Here is a 20,550-nt window from a genome sequence, read left to right as displayed (position 1 = left end):
ATATAAGTTTTTTACTTTTTTTGGTCTGAATCATAGAATTTGAGAAACACGTAGACCAATTATGGTGTTACTTTCAGCTGTGGATGGTTTAAGGTTATTTTTCTTAAACACAGTCCCTAGAGGCAATTTGTGAATCTGCTGGTTAAGTCATAACTTCACTTCTGTTTACGTACAAAAATAGGCATGGCGGATTTAATTTTCTGTTATGCTTTCTAGAATGACGTCATTCTTGTTTTCATTTCAATATTTGTATACAGAATTTCACACAATAGAATATTCAAGATTTTGATATTTAATGTACATATATATTTCGTTACTTAAGAAATCTAAAATTGCCAAACCTGCATATCTTGTAGAATAACCGACAGACTGACGGGCTAAGTAATTAGTACACTGGATGCTCTTTGGTACAGGGAATCTTCGCCAAAAAATCAGCAGTCTATCTTAAATTGCAACTGAGAAAAAATTACACACAAAGCGTTACTGACTGATGGACTGACAGACAAAGTAAATTATAGAGTAGCTTCGCTACATAAAAAAACTTTGTTAGAGTGTTAGTTAAAGATAATTATGAATTGCATTTGTATAATAGTCACTAATGACCTAGCTTCTTAAAACATTTGAACATTAAAAAAATAAACAATAAAACTAAATAATAAACAAACAAGGATGACAACATAATATAAATGTATAAGAGTCGAATTTAAATTGTAAGTAAATTTGTTGAAAAACTGCTTGCTACAGGATAATATTTATGGACTGGACATATTTACATTTTTAGGACTTGATATTAGGCTTATATTATTGTACTCTGTTGTCCCAGGAATCAGTATACCAAAAATCAAATTAATCGAATAATTAGATCACATACAAATTTCAACATTATGTTTAAAATGAACGTACGGACATTCTGGTAGTGATTATAGAGTTGCTATGCTTACTAAATCATACCTAACTACTACAGAAATCACCATGCAAAGTTTGAAATCGATAGGACAATTTAAACATGCCTTAATTAACGAAAAAAGCCATCCGTAACGGACGGATCGACCGACCGACCCAATTTGTAGAAAAGCTTCGCTTTTTAAATTCCTGACATATATAACGCTTTTTAATAATGATCTAGCAGTTGCGCGCCTATCATCTACGAGATCTGAATTCGAAGGAGCCCGATTGGTTCAGCGGTTACCGAATTTATCTTAATTTTAGGAGACAGACGAAGAGATGGACGGAAAGACATCAAGCTACTATGTACATAACGGTTTTGTTTTTATACATTAACAGCATAGATACGTCAATAACATGCATTTCCTTAACTTTAAAAACAAACTGAACATTATCACTCAAAAGCACTAAAATTAGCTTTCCCTTGTTTTATTATTATTTCTATTCACATTTCAAATTTCATTCCTAAAGAATAATAAAACTGTAGTATAACAGTACAATAATAAGCGAGGCAAAGTCTGAATTGAGCTGTGATACAAAAGAAAAGAGATCTCTAGGACCAGCCCTTCGAGGTCAACAGCTAGCACTACACTGACACTCACTCTGGTAAAGTATTCTAAAATTGCGTAGGGTTGGCCCGCAAACCTGCCAAGTTTTTTCAGAAAGCTTTCTGTCAAACAATTTGTCAACAAAATAATGAATAGAGGGCTGTGGCGTGCACAAATAGTTGTTGTTGGGGTAGAATCACTAAGAATGCGAAAAAAGTTAGGGGAGGGGGGTGTGATGTCACCTCCCCTTTATCGCCTCATTGATCAACATGACGTAATTGCTTTATGCTTTAATTGTGATAAGAGCAAATTTCAAGCAAAGCTTTTCTATAATTAAGGTCGGTCTGTCCGTCCGTAACGATTTGCTCTTTTCGTTAATTTAGACATGTTAGAATTGTTTTATTGATTTTAAACTTTGCATGATATGATTCCTATAAAAGTTATATACGATTTAGGAAGCGTTGCAACTTTAACAGAACGTCCGTACGTCCATTTAAAACATGCTGATTTTTTTATTATGACTATCCTATTATATCTGATTTTTGGAATAATGATTCCTTGGACAACAATCTACAATATTATAAGCGAGTCATCTATATAATCAAATCCTAAATTTCTAAGTATGTCCTTTTACTGTTTAATATAAATAATATTATTCTAACGTCCCCTTTAAAGCACGTTACTCCCTATTAACGTTTGATTTTTAGGCTTTGAAGTAAATTTTTTTTTAACAAAGTATGAACATAATGCACGCACGGTGTTTTTAACTTTCAACAACTTTTTTTCGAATTTTCTGCAAAGAAAATAGTCTACTTTAAACTAGCGGAATTGTCCCTAGCATGCAGGACATAACAACATTTTTAGGACTTGATTATAGAGATGCTTTGCTTAAAACATTATACCTTGATGTAATAGGAATTATTATTCCAAAATTCAGATGAAGAGGATTATAACCTGAGATAATGATATAATACAAAATTTTGTTGTCTGTTGTTTGTTTGTTTTCCTGGTTTTAAATATATGTATTTCATAAAGAAAATTTCCTTCACTAATTTCCAAAGTTGTACAGCAGCAGATAACCCAATTATTGCAAACGCTATTTTCAGCGACTCCGGTCAAAAAGAAACGCGATATAATGTATAAATGATTTAAATATAATTTTTCAAATTTTGATTTTTTTTTGAAGTTTGAAGCTTTTTTAGTTAGTAGCAATTATTGAGATAGGACGCGGAAGCTAGGTACACTTTCGGAAACTAAATTTCAGTACATCAGAAAAGACATGTAAGGGAGGGGACAATGGACAATTAATTCAATTTTAGAGTTCTAACTCAATATCTTCAAAACCAGATACATATATATGGAAAATTTCAAAAAAATAGATATAGCAATCTGCATATTACATACAGAATTACATATTATACAAGTAAAAAATCGGAATGTTTAAAATGGACTTACAGACTTTAGAATAATGTTTCTCGTATTTATTCGAATCCGGTGGATAGGAACCGGTTCTCATCCATACGAAAAAAACTATGTCTAGCATCGTATTATATCCAGCTTTCTACGAATATAGAAATGTACAATCATAAGATTAAAACCAGTTTTTTTAGCCGTTGCCTTCGGCACCTCGGGGCTAAAAAAACTAGTTTTAATCTCACAATTGTACGTTCTATATCCGCGGAAAGCCGTTTATAATACGATGCGAGAAATAACTATTATGCAGTTGCTATGCTTCCTGAATCGTACTTTATTATAAAAAAGCTTCGCTTTTAAAATTACTCAATTTTATTTAATGGACACCGACCTTAACATTGATAAAACTTAGCGGTCAAACAAGCAGAATAAACATGTTTTTGTATAATCAGTTACTCTATAACTAGAACTTTATGTTTAATTCGATGAAAATATGTTCTTCTTTTAACCATTAACACTGCACTGTAACAGAATATAGGCAGCTTAAAATATAGAGGGACCGAGTGCTAACAAAGCTGGTATAAATTAATAATTCCCCATCTGGTTTTCATAGCTTTCGCAGCCATAAAAAAATTCACTCACTTATGAGCCAGGTTTGTTATTACAAGCAGCTTATATATACCAACAATGAAAATAATTCGAAAAATAATCAAGAAACCTATACGTGTTTTTCAGTTGTCGTTGGAGAGCAACACACAGTAGAATTGACGCAGGTATAAGGTATAACCAACAAGTGAAATAAATCTAAAATAATATTTGGGGGGCAAATGGAGATGTCGTCAATTTTACGATGTGTTGCCCCCCAACGACAGCTGAAAAACACGTATAGGTTTCATGATTTTTTCCCGAATTAATTTCGTTATTGGTATAAGCTGGAATTGACGACTTCTCTATCTGCCCCCCAAATATTATTACCTATAGATTTATTTCGCTTTTTGGTTATACCTTATTCCTGTATTACGAGCGACTGCACTCCTAGAGGCCACTTGGAAAGAGTGGATGTAGGGTTAACCCTCTACTTACAAAATCTAACATTTTAGTTGTTTAAAGGGGTAGTTTCACGAAATGCATTTGAACTTTATTTAGTGAACCGTATATTTTTTGCTAGTTAATGGGTTAAACTATATTTAAATGGCATATATTTGAAAGAATTTCAATTTTCTACCAAATAGTTTTTAAAATATCAAGACTTGAAAATCGTCTTTTAAAATTGCATATATCACAAAAAGACTATTTACAAGTCTTGATATTTTAAAAACTACGTGGTAGAAAATAGAAATTCTTTCAAATATTATATGCCATATAATTGTAGTTTAACCAATTAACCAGGAAAAATATGCGGTTAAGTAGAGAGGTTAAGTGTAGGGAATCTCCCTAAAATAGTAATAACCTGTCTTAACCTAATAATCTCTACTGTATAGGAGAACCATATCAGTAGAGTAAATACATGCATCATATGACATCTACAGACATCCTGTTACTTTTATGCAAGGTTTATTTACAGACATTCAGACAAACAGACATGTCATAGTTATGGAGTATTTACAATAAAAAAAACTTCCAATAAGTTTACATTAATAATATATTTTTATTTCTAATACAGAATTTTTCATTGATATATAAAAACTATCACATACAATAAGCGTAATCTTTTAAAATCTTCAATATGTCATTTTACAATTATCATAAAATTAAAATCTTATTATTTTTAAGTTTAAAATAACCGATTCCCCTTCCCCGATAGGTTAGGGGTTTAGAAATCAAAATCATCTTCCATAGATTTTGGATTGTTTTTGATCTGGTTCTTAATTTGATCTTGGTTTCTGTACATGTCGGCTATCTGTTCACTAGAGGTTGCCATCTCGGGATTCTTATCATCACGTATACGGATAAACCTGAATTTATACAAATATTTAATTCAAGCAAGCTTGAGCAATGAGGGAGAGGTCATTGGGCTTTGAATTAAAAATCTCAGTTTAAATTTTACGGTTTTCTATTTTGGGCTTTACGGCTTTACAACAAACCCTCACATTTAAAAAAAAATCTAAAAATAAGATGGTAGAGGGGTAGATTTATCTCTTTATGCTCTTGCAGGGCTACCATGTACCCAATAAACTTATAAAGCCTAACCTAGAGTAAAACTCAAGAGAATATGATCCCATATAAAAGTGTAAAAGTATTATGCGAGAATAAAAATAAAAATTATTTTTTTTATTAGAGAACTAAAAAAAAACATTTAACATGAACTAGATGGATTCTAAAAGACAAAATAATGATAGAGTACATATCTTGCTTGAGCTTGATAAAATTAAGTATTTACCTTGGAAACCTAAGACTGATGCCTTTAGATGGATCTACAATCCCCATGCCAGCTTTGTGTACCGGGGACACTGATAAATCTGCACATTTCACCTCCCATACCTTAACATATATTTTATTAGTTTCTGTTAAATTTAAAAAGCAATATTTGTAGGATTTAAACATTAAAGAAAGCTTGAAGGAATTACACCGCTCTAACGTCTGAAATTCTAGCACAAAAGTTTTGGGCATCTCAAAAAGATAGATGGCTTGAATTTGGGGCATTGGGTCTACTTTTGGCAGTCTTTCAGCAGTTAGATAGAGCGCTGTATTTCCTGCAGCCTTCCTTTAAGTATTGAATTGGGAAACAGGTTATGAAAGTATTTGCAATAAATCAATGTAAAATTAAATTTAATTGTAATGCAGATATGTTTTAACAAGGTCAATTAGGTCCGTATGAAGTAAATCAATATTCACTAATGTTTCAATGTTAAAATTTAAAAAAAATAGATCTATAAAAAAAGATGGACAATTTCAAAACTGTCTTCAATAAATAGACGTTTGACAAAACCATTTTATAGAATAGCAGCCCTCTTTAGAGGTTATATGTAGAAATAAGAATATTAACCCAGAGGGAAATATGTTTGACTTAAAACCAGTGTTTCGGAGCAGGAGCCGTATTTTTCGTTAAAAAACGGCTCCGGACTAAAAAATATTCAGGTACCCAAAGTTTTATGGCCACGATATCTTATTCGTTAGTCCCAAATTATTTAAAAATTTTTAAATACCTGAACTGGTTCGAACCAATGGTCTGGAGCGTGTGACTGATCATAGCTGTAGTATCCTTTAGCTTGCGGGATCACGTGCTCTTTAAAGAAGCCAGCATGCCTTAAAGATAAATGAATTAGTAGAAACTTGTCTTTTTTTAATACTAATATTCATTTAAGAATTTTTTTTTCTCTTTCAACAGTAAAATAACATTATATAATGCAGCAATTTAAAAAAAATACAAATTAAAACATCATCAAAGGGGTTTAAAGCTTTAAAACACACACTTTTACGGATTTTACCCGCAACCTACAAAACAAAGCACAATAAAAAAAAACATGAATAATTCAACTTACTTTTGAAGGTCCTCGTCGCTAAAACCAGTTCCAATTTTACAAATAGTTTGATACTCCTCGTTCTCAGGATCATAGCAGGCCAGCAAAAATCCACCATACCTTAAACATAAAACTAAAAATCTGATACAAGGCAAAAAAAAGTTGGCAATTGAATTTTGTTTGTCAGTCGCACGGTACTTTCGTCGTCACAGGCAACTCCGAGAGGAGGAGCCGCCCCTGAAAAACCCCTCCGTAAGGAGGGATAAGACAGGGTTACCCCCTCAAGGCTTCCTCGGAAATCGGTTAGCAGTTGTCATCATTCGAAGTATTGTGTAATAGGATATTTGGATCATGGAATGAAAACTAAGTAGCGGGTTGTCTTATTAACTTTTGATAGGTTATTTTAGGTTAGGTATATATTAATGATTGCCCCGCAGGGTTATAGCTCCCCACAGGGGGTAGAACTAGGGGAAAGCTACTGTGAAATTACAACAAAACCTTTTACTTAGTTTTCTTTCCATAATCCGAATTTTTTTTTTCAAATTAAAGAACATTTTTCCGAATAGAACTTACCCTCCAGTCCTCTTTCCCTTGCCGAGATATCCACCAATGACTACAAGGTCCAGGGTATCCCCAACACCCTCCAGGTAATCTTTCTTCAGCTTGAGCCAGTTGTGGGACCGTCTGGCAATTTCGTAGGTGGCCTCGTGGTCCAGAGTTTTTACCATCAAACCCTCGCAGTTATCTAAACCAATCAAAGTGTTAACACAGTTATCTTCAAAAATAAAATCTTGATCTATGGGAAGATGGTGGATCTGAACTTAATAAGTGATGAGACAATCGACTATAAGTTAAACCAATAATGATTATTAATTGTTTTTTTTACAGATTGAAGCAATGCTAGTTTGAAACCAAAATTCTACATTAGTTCCCAAGGATACATATTAAAATGACGGCATTTATCGATATCAACTCAATGATAAAAATTCTTGATTTCTGAAAATTAACTTTGAAATCTGATCATTACATTGCAACAATTTAAAATCTCAACTGATTTCATAATTATCAAGGATGACAATCCGTTGCATTAATTACAAAAACAACCCACAATTAGCAGATTTATCAAAAACATTCGGATTGCCATCCCTAACTTAAAACATGCAATAAAGTCAGATAACATGCTAACATTCAATATAGCCAAAATTATTCAACTTTTCAGTTCAAAAGCAAATAAGCTTAGAATTACAATAAATTATTTTCCAAAGAATCATTGAATCTGATTAATATCCGCTAGATCAGAACGAGTTCTCAGCCATACTGAAAAATCATGTATTGCATCGTATCAGACAATTTTCCACGAATATTAAAATAAAAGTCCTAAAATTAATATATATTATGTTAACCCATGCATTCGGCCCCCCTGGAAATAATATTATAATTTTTAATTTTCATATCCCCAGAAAACTGTCTAAAACGATGATAAATAACTATCATTTTTTCCACAATATAACAAATTACAAAATAAATTACATAATATTTCAATTTTAATCACAATATAAATGATAAACAATCAAAATGATGAACCAAATAAAAATAACTGAAGTATATGATTATAACATTCCGGTGAGTGTCAAGTTTAGTCGGCACACGCCTGACCCCTGCAGGGGTAGGTTTTAAACACCAGCTGACTACTCTTGCATCACCGAAACGGTACAACCAGAAAAGGTTTCTTTTATTTATAGAACCTTTACGAAACAACACGTAACAATCACCAAACCATTGGGCAGCATTCACTAAAATTGTCTAAATATTGTCATAACACAAAACATTCATTCACTTACCATTGTAATGGCGTCACTTTATCAAGTTTGAAAAAATGCGGGAGTTGATATTGGTAGAAAATCTGTGAGGTCTCTGTGTATTTCTGCTAAGGTAACTCTGGCTGTGATACAGATGTGAATTTAGTTCATGTTTCACACGCTAGAGCCACCTAACAGCGATACCAAATATATTGTATCTTCGGTAATTTACCTCTTCTCAAATATCAAGCAATAATATGTTGAAAATACATGCTAATTTAATATTTCAGGGTAGGAGAGGACAAAGATAGAAAAAATCCAGATAGTTTTAACTTTTTAAGCTATCAAAGGAAGAGGGATTAATTTATCTTCCTATGTCCTATCCGTGCCCCATCTGGTTAATTCGATATTTTACTTAATATCTTTAATTTGGCTAAAATTAACAAAATAGCCATTAAAAAAGGGAATATCATCCAGCGATTTTAATAGGGAATTTGAAATGCGTTAGTTTAGTAGCCATCCAATTTTTTGGATTAATTTTCAACTTCAAAATTTACTGCTTTAACAGAGATGAAACATTTGAATTAATAATGATTAAAATCGCTAAATACAGCCCTGTAACTAAAATCAATATGCAATGTTATCGTAACACATAAAAAAAAAATATCAAGCAAAACTCAATCTATACAACTCCATATTAGTAATGGCAATTCAAATTTTCTACAGTACTAAATATTCAAACATAAACTGCTAATAATAATAAGATACAGTATTTCCCATTTCTATTAGATTTTCTACAAAAAGCTGTTAAATTATCCATAGCATATTAGTCTCCGTAATTTGCCAGCAAACGGGATGAAAAATGTAGTTAGGTTTTTTTCAGTATGGCTTCGAAACCGGTTAATATCCGCTGGATTAGTAGAACCGATTATTAGCCGTACGGAAATTCATGTATCGCATCGTATAATATCCAGTTTTCTACGAATAAAAAACGTAGAACCATAAAATCAAAAACCCATTTGGTGGCCCGTGCTTTCGGAATCTCGGAGCTAACAATACAGGTTTTAATCTTATAATAGACATTTCTGTATCCGCGGAAAGCTGTTTATAGAACCATGCGAAATATAACTATTCAAACCCATTAAGGACCCCTTTGAGTTAAAAAAAAGCAAAATAATTTTAAAATAAAAACGGAATATTTTCCAAAAGATATGCGGCTAATAAGTTTGTTTCTGACCGTGTGTGTGTATGTGTAATATCTGTATAAGCTGAATACCCTGGTGCTATGGACTAATAGAATCACACCACAAGAGTATTAAGCTTAGACAAACAAACATGATTAGTTAACTATTAGTTATCACTCTTTTTATATTAACTAAATTAACAAGCATTGAAGTATTTTCATTAATATACTTTGTTTTATGGGTTAGTCTTGATTATTTTTTCTATAATGCAGAGGCTAGGTGTACTTGGCGTGACATTCATCTCGTATCTTTCCAGTTTCTAAGTAGCTTATTATTTTATCAATCGCGGTGTAAAAAGCTTTATTTCAAGGCTTTAATAATAACAAAATCCTTAAATTTTCAATAAAGCAAAGCGTGAATAAAATCTGTTCAAGTTGTCTTTTTCCAATCCATTCTTTTTTTCATGCATATGATAAATTAACGTACAAGCAGAAAAAAGGAGTAGCTTTGCTACTAAAAATTAAGTTTAGTTTTTACACCTTTGGTCACATGATGCATTAAATAATATTTACAAATTGAAACACGCAAATAAAACTAGCAATAATATGTACTTCTAGAATAGAAAACTTTTCAGAAGTGCCTATTATTTCAACAACAGTTCTCTAAGCTTGTAACAAGTTTAAATCACGCATGGCAAAATGACAAAAATACAAGAACAATCCAAATGCACAGTTTCGAACACATTAGTTTTAGTAACATAAATAATTTCACCTTTAATCGATTCGTCGAGTGCTTCTTGAATTTCTTCGGTTGTTGTTCCGTCGACACCCTGTAAAAATTACGATTTATAGAATTATTTCGTTTTTCTTGATATCGTAGTAAAGTCAAGTGATAATTTGATAGGCAGTTAATAAAATAAAATTCCAAAAGCTTACGTTAAAATAACATTGTTAGGGATCTAAAGGGATAAGACAATGGTAGAAAACATGCTGTACACATGGTGATAATGAACCAAAGTACCCCTTCTGTAGATTGAAATTATTGATTGATTTTTATCCAAATAATGTTTACAAAACTTAGTACTAGGGTTTTGTATATTCGTATGTCCCATTCCCCCCTGACTTACAAACAAGCATATCCTAATTATATAAAAGCTGCGCTACTAAAAAAAACATACCTTAGCGTAATGGAACTCTCCCTCGATATGTTTAAAGGTATCCTTCAATAACTGACGTCTTTCAGCAAAATTCTTCTTCACCAAGCTTTCGCCATTAAGGTAGAGAAGGTCAAAAGCGAACAGGCAGACTTGAACTTTGATTTCTGATTCAACAGCGTCTTTGCGTTTCCTTGTGGATAAAACCTGAAAAAAAAGATATCGTAAATGCTATGAATTCTACGAGGTAAGATAGGGCAGAAAAAAGCCTAAAACCTTCCCGGAACCTTTGTGAAGTGTTCCTAAAAAGAAAACTCAATGTGTTCAGTAGTTATATGCAATTAGAGTAGGGTTTTAACGTTAATAAGCTAAAGCCAACTCAAGACTTAAAACTTGTGGACAGTGTTTCGAAGCCGGAGCCGCCATATTTTGCTGAACCGGAGCCGTAATTTTCGTTAAAAACGGCTCCGGACTAGATAAATAAAGATATTTTTTTTACAAATTATAATTTGGTAACTATTATTGCATGTGCAAATGCCCTTATAAAGTTTTTCAAGTCAATTTTTATCAAAAATTGAACTTTTAAAACCTTCAAAAGTAAAAAATAAAAAATATTTTATTTATGGGAAAAAACATGTCGAGTTTTTCTTGATTTTAGGTCGAATCCGGAGCCGTATTTCCAGATACGGCTCCGCGGAGCCGGACCAAAATCAAACGGCTCCAAAACGCTGCTTCTGGACCAATGTGAAGGTTCCCTGAAGTGTAGAACTAAATCGGCTCAGTGGTTAGCGAGATCTTGACGGATAAACAAGAAAACTCAATTTTTAAGAAAAGCAATGGATTTAAAGTATTTTACTGAGATGAATATTTAATCTGAAACGCTTAGGTCTGTCTATGTAGGTTTATCTGGTATAATTTTCATCATTTATTGAATGCGCAAACTTTTATTGGTAGTTTCCCTTCTAGCCACAGAGCAGGGGTGTATATTCTGCAAAAGATACATTCCCCCCCCCCCCCCAGCTGCAAACTTTATGTAAAAAGGTAAGCTCAAAAAAATATAATTTTTGACCACTGAACACTTTGTAAATAATAAAATAGTTTATAGGGGAATATTAGCTAGAAAATTAAAACCCGAAAAAAAGGACATATTCATTTTTGTCCACTCTTAAGAGGTTATGACACTACAACCAAACTATGCAAGTGGTTTTTATACAGCGAAATTTATTAAAAGCTGGATGAAAAAAAATATAATTTCCTTATGGTACCTAACTTAGTTTAAGTTGATGGCTAAATATATTTTTTACACTTCACATAAAGTAAGGAACACCCTTAATTTTACTGTGTGTTTGGGCGAATAGTTTTAATCCCAATTACCATTTTACCTTCACTCTACTCGCATTTTACTTTTTATATACATTTTGAGTTCAGACTTTTTCCTTTTTTTGCATTTGATAATTTTGTGAATTTACTTTTAAGTAATCGTTTTGTGTAAAGTACTTAGAATTTTTGTCTGAATCTTTAGTTTTCAATAACAGATTTAGTTTTCCTTCACATGGGAATCTATAAAGTTTCAGGCTATTTATGCCCCCCATCTTACTTGGCTCTTAGATATTAGAGGCGGAGCCGCTAAAGAATTTATTTTGTTTGAATGATAAGATTTTGTTAATATCTATAGTTCAATTAAATAAGATTTTTCAGGGTACAATTGGTGGTTCTAAGCTATTTTCTTTTCCTTACATCAAAAACACTGCGGTTCTAAGTGCATGTGAACAAATATGGCACAGCTTTAATGGGGAAGCTTTATATTTGAGTTATATCTTTAACTACGTCACACGTATAGTATAAAGACATTATCAAAACAAACTTAAATTATCTAAATCCTATCACTAATGATAAAGATTTTATTGACAAAATAAAAAATTCTTACTTGGAAAGGTTTAATAGTTTTAGTTTCTCTATCCCAAGCCACGGCTTCGCTGTCGAGAATTGCAGATTTTACTTCAGTGGCCATACAATTCTTAAACCTAAAATTAAGTTGCAATTAAACATTAACATTAAGTTTACAAACAGTGATTTAAAAACTAAACTTTTACAGATATAAGAGACTTAAAGAGAAGCTTTGCAACTAAATATAAGAAAAAACAAAGAGGGACATGACAATGACTTTAAATCCATAGTTTTTAGTTCTACTTTATTTTGGGTACAAACATAATTTTCATTGGTTGGTTTATAACTTGTGTCAAACTTTTGAACCAATAATTTGACTTTCAGTTTCAACATTATTTTTTTTTGTCCGACTTTGGGGATGTAAATCAATTTATCGTCCATTGTCTTACCCCTTTTGATCCCAGAGAAAAACTGACCTAGAAATAATATCTGGATACTTGGACGTATTATCCTCTTGATTTCTTGAGTATATGTTGATAGAACCATCTTCATTTAAGTGTATCTGCGCTCTTTCACCGTCGTACTTCCACTCGCATGTAAACTTGCAGGCTTCGAACCTTAGATAAAAATGAATATCAATCATGTGTTGTTAAGTTTAAAGAGAGGGGACAATGGGTTGTTTATTACTCAAGTCCCCAAAGTTTTATAATAACATTTTCCTAGTTGTAGGCTTTCCAGCTTTGAGGACTTTAACTGAATTTTGATTAGTTGATTTATGAAGTTAGGTGTTTAAACGTTTCATTTACTAACTTTAATATAAATAAGGGGTGTTTTTGTATATCGTTATTAGGGATGTAAAATTTATCGTCCATTGTCTTATCCCTTTAGGTCGATGGGATAAGTTAATACTTAATAGAATAAAAATGAAATCTCATTAAACCTATAATCGTTAAGGTTCTTTATGACAGAAAAACTTCAAATAGGACTCATTAGACCGCCTTCCCTCTTCGAATGCCATGATGACTGATGCTAGGGAAGCAGCAACTAGTAAACAGTTTATTTGTAGGGAAAGAGGTATGAAGACAGGTTAATGAAAAGAGAAAATGTAAATTGAAAGTAAAGTAGAAGAATATATTAGCATAATTCTATCCAACCCTCTCATTAAACAAAATTAAAATCAAACACAGAAACAATTTCATACATTTTACATAAGGAATTAAGTTACAAGGACAACTATTTACATAAGTAGCGGTGCAACAAGTTTTAAAAACGCCTACCTAGTAAGAACTTCTTGAATGCCTTTGGTTGGATGGGCCAACATAGGTTTGAGAGGTATTCCAGGGGTAAGCTTGCACCTGGTCTTCAGGCCATCAATGCCAGCTTCTAGCAAGGCAGGTATCAAAAGATCATAGGAGGGACATTCACAGTAACTAGTTTTTAACTTCAGTGCCTCGGCTGCTAATTTCTCCTGAAATAATTCCTTCCATTATCTTCTTTGCAAATAAGTTTTAAAAGCTCCTAAAATTTTGTTAGAATGTTTTTTTTTTTACAACTCATGAAGAAATTTTAGATTTTCTTTTCCAGTATGGCTTCGCTTAAGATAAAAATCAGCTAGATTAGAACCGGTCCGGAGCCAAATTATAATCATAAACCGTATCAGACAATTTTAAACGAATATAAAAATTCCAAAATTCAATACTCGCGTATAGGCCCCTTGAGGCTAACAAAACTAGGTTTCTTAAACTAAAAATTTATTTTACTACCCGTGGAGCTATCTAGGATACTATTACTTAGTGCTAAAATATCTCAAGCCTTACTGCGCTTTTTTATGGACAATATTGTTCTTAAAATATTTGAATCATCTTAACCACCACGGTGTAGTTCAAATTAATCGCAAATATAATCTAACCTTAAACGCCTCAGATTCCGCAGATTTAAAAGCTGTGTGTATTTTGGGTGGATAATCTTGTCCAATTGGAGTTTGAATACAGGCTTGGGCCAGGGCTTGCAGCACAGATTGTTCAGCCAAACCAATTCTAAAATAATAACAAGGTTATTTTTCAATAATTCTCCCCTACCTCTCTGCATATTTAGGATATATGCAAAGAATCTTAAGGGACTAGACAATGGCCGGTAAATTGATGTGCAACCTTAATGTTGATACACAAAATTACCCTTTAAGAAGATTACAATTAGTGGTTGAAACGTTTGAACACTAAAATTAATGATCCAACCAATCAAAAATTACCTCTAGTCTCCAAAGTTGTTGCGTCAACGAATAAGAATAAAACTTTAGAGACTGGCATACTAATCAGCCCATTGTCCTCTCTATCTCTCTGATATAAAACTCTTCTAAACTATTTAAATCTTCGTAAATAATTTGAAGGAGAGTAAATGGTGTATATATAGCAGAGGTGGCTATTTGAATTAGTTTGGAAAATCCCGCCAAATTGCAAAATAGTCCTATTAGGATTAATGCCTCGTAATGACATCCAAAAAATGGATTTCAAATTTTTTAAGGAAGGAGGGAGGGGAGGAAAAAAGAAAATTGATGCAGACAAACCATTAAAGTTTTCTTAAGAGTAGATATGCATGTTTAACATTGAGTTTTATAACAAAATATTTTCCTAATCGCCTTTTCCCTTAGAATTTGGACGTTCTGTATGGTACACAACTGAGAGAAAATTAGATTTTCTAAATATTTTCCACATTTGGGCTTTAAGAGAAGTGGTGAGGATCTCTGAAGAGAGAACAAAATTAAATGGATTTAGATTTATTTTGATCTAAAGGGGAATATTCAGCAAGAAAATTTTTTTTTTTTTATAAAAACTGTTAAAAACTAAAATATTTTTAAATGCATCTACTAAATATATCTTGCAGTTTTATCTCATATCATTTAACATAATAAACGTTACCTAAGATGTTTTAATTTAATTTTAAAGTACATTGGTAAAAGGATAATCTTCGTTTAAAAGTTTATTAGTCGATTATCAACCCCCCCCCCCTCCCCCCCAAAGAAAAAAGGTATTGAGTAGCGGCACTATTCCGTATAGGTTACATACAGAGCCAAATCCCTGAAAATTGAGGCTTTGTGCTGTAATATTTTATGCTATCTGACTTGGAAAATGATAATAGCTTCCCATACACACTTATACTAGAATTTATCACTGTATTATCCCGGTACAGGTTTCACATTTTTATAATTTTAACAATTTTATCCAACAAGAACGATAAACTCAGTAGCTATAAAAGTATGGTAATTCGTTCGATTCATTAAAAAAAGAATACTTACTACCAAAACTTGTATGATTGGATAAAAATAGTGGCTAAACATAAGGGCAATTTTAACTTCGCCTAGCTCTAAAACTTAAAATCTAAAATTATTACCTTAATTTATTTGCCAGAGTTCTGATCAAATATCTGGCCTCAGGACCCTGGCAGGCAACCAGGGTCTGTTGGATCTTATCCACCTTCTTGTTTGTACTTGAAGTTCCCGTCATGTTGGCAACCTCTTTCAGCTTGGCAAACACTGCCTCAACCGTCAACGGCTTGGGCTGGAACATTGTCTTCTGGCTAGACTTGCTGGATTCTGCCACTAGGCCCAGATCGCCGACCTTGGCTAGGTCCTCTTTGATTTGCTTGGGGTTTCGGCCTGTTGTATTGGCGATGGCCTTGATTAGAAAGGATTCTCCAACACCCAGTTCCACTCCTGTCCACGCAGGGGCTAACCTTAATTCAAAATACTCATCAATTCTTTATATATAAAAGTGATTGGAGGATTTTACTGAACTGACGTTGCAAGCTTTAACAAAATAATATCATATATAAAAATAATAAGATGTAAGATTATTTAGTTTTTCGCAAGCGGCTGGACTGATAATTAACCAAATCTAGGGGCTGAATTTTGGCTTTTTATTCGTTTATGTTTTTATCCCCAAAGTATTTAATAGTTATGTGCCTATAAGCTATGTAAAATTTTAGATACTCAATAAAAACAAATTAAAGAATTGATCAAGGTGTTTTCAGCAGGGATGGGACAATAGACAGAAATTCCCACTTTCCTCCTATTTCATGCAAGGCTTTGTAGACACTCAATTTAAGAAAGGATGGAACTATACAACAAAATAAATGCCATTATCCTTTCAGTCCCTGGTGTTTGCTTAAGATTCTGTAATCTGCATCTTATTAATAATTCATGAAACAGAATTATAAACCTCTCCAACTCAAATACATTTACAAAATATTTATCCTTCAGATCTTCATATTCACAAAGAAAAATATTAAACACAAAATAGAGACAAAAATACTAATTTAGATAAGTTAATACACATGAAGTTTATAAAATGAGTTTGCTAGAACCTTTAATTCTCAGAAAAAAAGGTGAATTTGTGAAACTTTGCAAAATTAAATCTCTCAGGAGTCATTACGAGAGTAATTGAGAAAAGACGACAGCACAGACAAGACAGCGACAAATTATCGTGGATTTAATCATATTATAATGCAGATTATTTCTATTATTTGTTGAAATTTTGTCAATATTAAATATCATAAAAATATAATATTGGAATAACTACATCCATTTCTGGAGAAGTCCATATGTTTAAGTTTGTGAATTGTAGAAATCACTCAAGGAATAATGCACATAAAAAAAGGATTTAAATTATTACTTAAATCTAATAAACCTTACCTATTAAGGATCATATAAACAGAAGCCAACAGATCATCCGGGTTGAGAACCATCACAGAACGAAAATAATTTGACAGGATTTCAATGGTTCTTAACCTGCCAGAAGTCTCTTCAATGGCAACCAAGGTCTTGGCCAAAGCCAGGTAGGGAGTTTTCTCCCCCTTTTTCCAGAAAGCGTCGTCAACTGGGTGATACTGCAACTTTTTAACTTTAACCGCATAATCTTTTCCATCCTCGGCTGTGGTATTTTCTTTTTGTCCACCAGTCTTGGGGGAGAAAAAGTTTTGGAATGGATTTTTAGGTTTGGGCTTTGGGGTGTCGGCTGATGTGCTTGGTCTAGGAGAAGTTTCTTTAGAGGTGGAAGGTTTGGGGGATTCTTCTTTGGGGGATTTTTTAGGTGAATTTTTCTGGGCTTTAGAAGATTTGTCTGATTTAGGCGTTTTTTCAACTTTACTCTTTTTCGCGGAGTCTGTACTTTTAGGTGGTGAGGTTGTAGGAGAATCTTCTGTTTTAAGTTTTTTAGCTGGTGATTTATCAAAAATTGGGAAAGATTGCTTAGGCTTAGATTTAACGGGGCTGTCATCTTCGCTATCGCTGACTATTCTATTCTTATTAGATTTGCTGACCTTTACAGGAGACATAGATTCATCATCTTTTTCAGACTTCACCTCATTCTTAATTTCTTCTTTAGTCTCAACTTTAGTCTCCTTTTCATCTTTTCTAGGAGATTTCTTTGATTCTTCTTCTAATTTGATTTTCTTTGGCGCCTGCGCCTGTAATGTATTGCCGTCAGAAGATCGCTTCCCAGGTTTAGGTGCTAAAATTGGAAAGAAAAAAATCAGCTAAATAGGTAATTTTATTTCATAACAATTGTTGTCAAATAGGTAGAAAAAACAACAGGTTTTAAACAAGACGTACGGAAAATCTAGTAAGGGTTATAGAGTTGCTAAGATTTCTCAATTTTACCCCAACTACTAAAGTTTGAAATCGTTAGGACAATTTTAACATGCCTAAATTAACGATAACAGCAATTTATTACGGACGGATGGAACCTAAATAAGGAAACGTTTCGCATTAAAAGCCGCGAAATAGATGTTGTTTATACCTGTCTTTCTGTATGGAACTGGCAAATCCAGGTTGGTTTCTGGCAGGCTATCAGCGGCAGGTGTTCCATTTTTCTTATCTCCATCCTTTTCGCCGCTACAAGATTTGTTTGGAGTAACATTCTCCTTGCTATTGGGAGGGCTAACATTTTCTTCCCTAAAAAGACATATAATGAAAAGACTGAAGTCATCGCCCAAAATTGTAAGAATTTAAAATAACAAATATTTCAAATGATTTCCATTTCAGAATACATCCAATTAAGATTTAGAAAATATAAAACATATTTGGATTGTATCATATTTGCAGTAATCAACTAACAAGCCAAATACGATAAAACATAAGAGTAATATACTAGAGAGGGAACTGTATCTCCCCTTCGCACTGTCCTTGTGCCCACTTTCAGTAAGGTTAATAAAAATCAACTAATGGTATGGTGTTTTTACACAGCCAAGTAGCCGGAAATTATAATTTAGTAGCAGACGAAAAGGTCAATGAAAAAGGGTAGGTAGTTATCTATGTATCATGTATACTGTAGATCTGTTGATGAAACAAATTGAAAAACTGTCTCAAGAAGCAACGGAAAACAGGATATGAATAATTTAACTTTCTACGACAGCTGTAAGTTCTCTGAGAAAAGAAAGGGATTGGCAAGAAAAATGATCATACAAATAAAAGACTACTTTAATATGTTATTGCAAAATAACGCTATACTTCGATATATTAAGCACTTCCGGTATGACTTTGATAAATATAAAATTACCTTGAATGAACTTACTTTGGTTTCTCTGCTGAAGTGGTTTTAGCGCTCTTCGGCGTGAAAAACGACCTAGATAAAAGGATATTATACATTTTAAAATGTAAGTTAAGTAATAACGGTTATATTTCCTAATTACAGAAAAAAATATCAAGTTTATTATTTTTAAATAGAACTACTTTAATTTGTAATATCCACGGAAAACTGTATAATACGATAAATTACACCATATATGAACATATCTTAAGTGTAAGTGTTAAAATCGTCAAATCTTAATGAAACTATAATCTTATAGAAAACATTACGACTTATTTGATAAGTTATCTACTAAATAAAAAATGATATTCTACATTTAACAAACTTTAATTTTATAAATCTTAATATCGAATTTACAAATGATTGCTATTAATAATTTAGACAACAAATATTATAACGGAAGTTAGTTTTTACCGCGAAATTGATAAATACGGTTATTACTGAAAATATTAAGCACAAAGCAATGTTATAATATAAAATTTACCTTTAAAAAGATATATCTATAGTATTTTGAACATAATTTATAAAGAAAACACTGAAAAAGGTACAAAAACTTAACTTTTTACTACATAAAGGACAAATTTTTACCTTATCGATCTCTGGCTCATGTTGTATCCCTTCCCAACCCGCGTGAGAGCAACTCAGGGTCACCAAACTCCAGATACAACTTTTCCCCACAACACAAATTGACCACCTGAAAAAAATCCCCAGGCACGTGGTTTTTATGTTTGGTGGTCGAATTTATTTTGTGTTTTATTTTAATGATTTTGTTTGTTCTTTATAAATTTTTCCCCTTAAAACATAGTTTTTAATATTTGAAGCAAAATAATGTATTTCTCAAGTGGTAAGCATTTGTTGAAATTTAAAAATCGGTAAATACAAACAAAAAATTATGATTTTTCTGCATGAACTTAATTTTACTACAGCTATTTAAGCATTGAACAAATTTGATTATCATCTTTATGTTTTATGTGGAATTAAATTTCGACAGAATAATTTCCCCATTTCATAGAAGGGGAAAATAAAATACAGAATTTGGCCATGTTATGTTAGGTTGGGAGTGAGTGACTGCAGCGTCTGTGGCCGGACTACGCGGGTACAAACAAAGACTCGCCACGCCGTAGTACCCGCCATATTTCCGCATGTTTAGTCTTACATACATAAGGCATTTCACAGAGGTGCCATAATTTTTAAACACAGAAAAATATCTGTTTAATAGCAAAACTACTTTATAATTAGAAATATGTGTCTTTCCTTCAGGGCGATTTAAGAATATCTTTGCGAATATTTAATAAAGAAGGCTTTATTTATTTATAAGTTAAAAAAAATCGATAAATTCAAATGCACACGGCACATCTTACCGTAATCATCTGGATTTTTTCTTTTAATTTGTAAGTTATGAAGCTAGCTCTTACTAAATCAATATTAAATTTGATATATTAATGACTTTACGAAAGTATGTTTTTTAAAGAAATGATAAAATAATTTGCTGTATTTTATTTGAAATTTAGCTAATTTGATGCGAAAAAATTCAATTTGCCGTTTTCAAAACATTATCAGCAGAGACATCTCTCGGTAA

General features: G+C 32.4%; 1 protein-coding gene across 4 annotated transcripts; it reads right to left on the bottom strand.

Moving 5' to 3' along the window:
• Positions 1-4,534: 4,534 nt before the first annotated feature.
• DNAlig1 (DNA ligase 1) lies at positions 4,535-20,239 on the bottom strand. 4 transcript variants are annotated; one of them, XM_080174040.1, is made up of 16 exons: positions 19,560-20,239; positions 18,957-19,007; positions 18,183-18,337; positions 17,078-17,894; positions 15,778-16,119; positions 14,300-14,426; positions 13,668-13,858; positions 12,867-13,007; positions 12,431-12,527; positions 10,528-10,710; positions 10,122-10,179; positions 6,941-7,112; positions 6,389-6,487; positions 6,053-6,152; positions 5,287-5,387; positions 4,535-4,861 (listed from the first exon to the last, which is right to left on the bottom strand). In XM_080174040.1, exons 1-16 carry the CDS (start codon positions 19,577-19,579, stop codon positions 4,720-4,722), a joined length of 2,796 nt encoding a protein of 931 aa, XP_080030166.1. In that variant the 5' UTR covers positions 19,580-20,239; the 3' UTR covers positions 4,535-4,719. The 4 variants fall into 4 exon arrangements, with proteins under 4 accessions (XP_080030166.1, XP_080030167.1, XP_080030168.1 ...); XM_080174041.1 differs by having other exon boundaries at positions 18,942-19,007; positions 19,560-20,063; XM_080174042.1 differs by having other exon boundaries at positions 18,942-19,007; positions 19,456-19,613.
• Positions 20,240-20,550: the final 311 nt, after the last annotated feature.

The sequence above is a fragment of the Acartia tonsa genome, chromosome 10, assembly GCF_053477335.1.
Source record: "Acartia tonsa isolate MP-2025a chromosome 10, ASM5347733v1, whole genome shotgun sequence".
In the NCBI taxonomy this organism is placed as follows: Eukaryota; Metazoa; Arthropoda; class Copepoda; order Calanoida; family Acartiidae; genus Acartia; species Acartia tonsa.
Note: the sequence above shows the minus strand (reverse complement) of the source record. Positions and strands in the feature narration are given on the sequence as shown.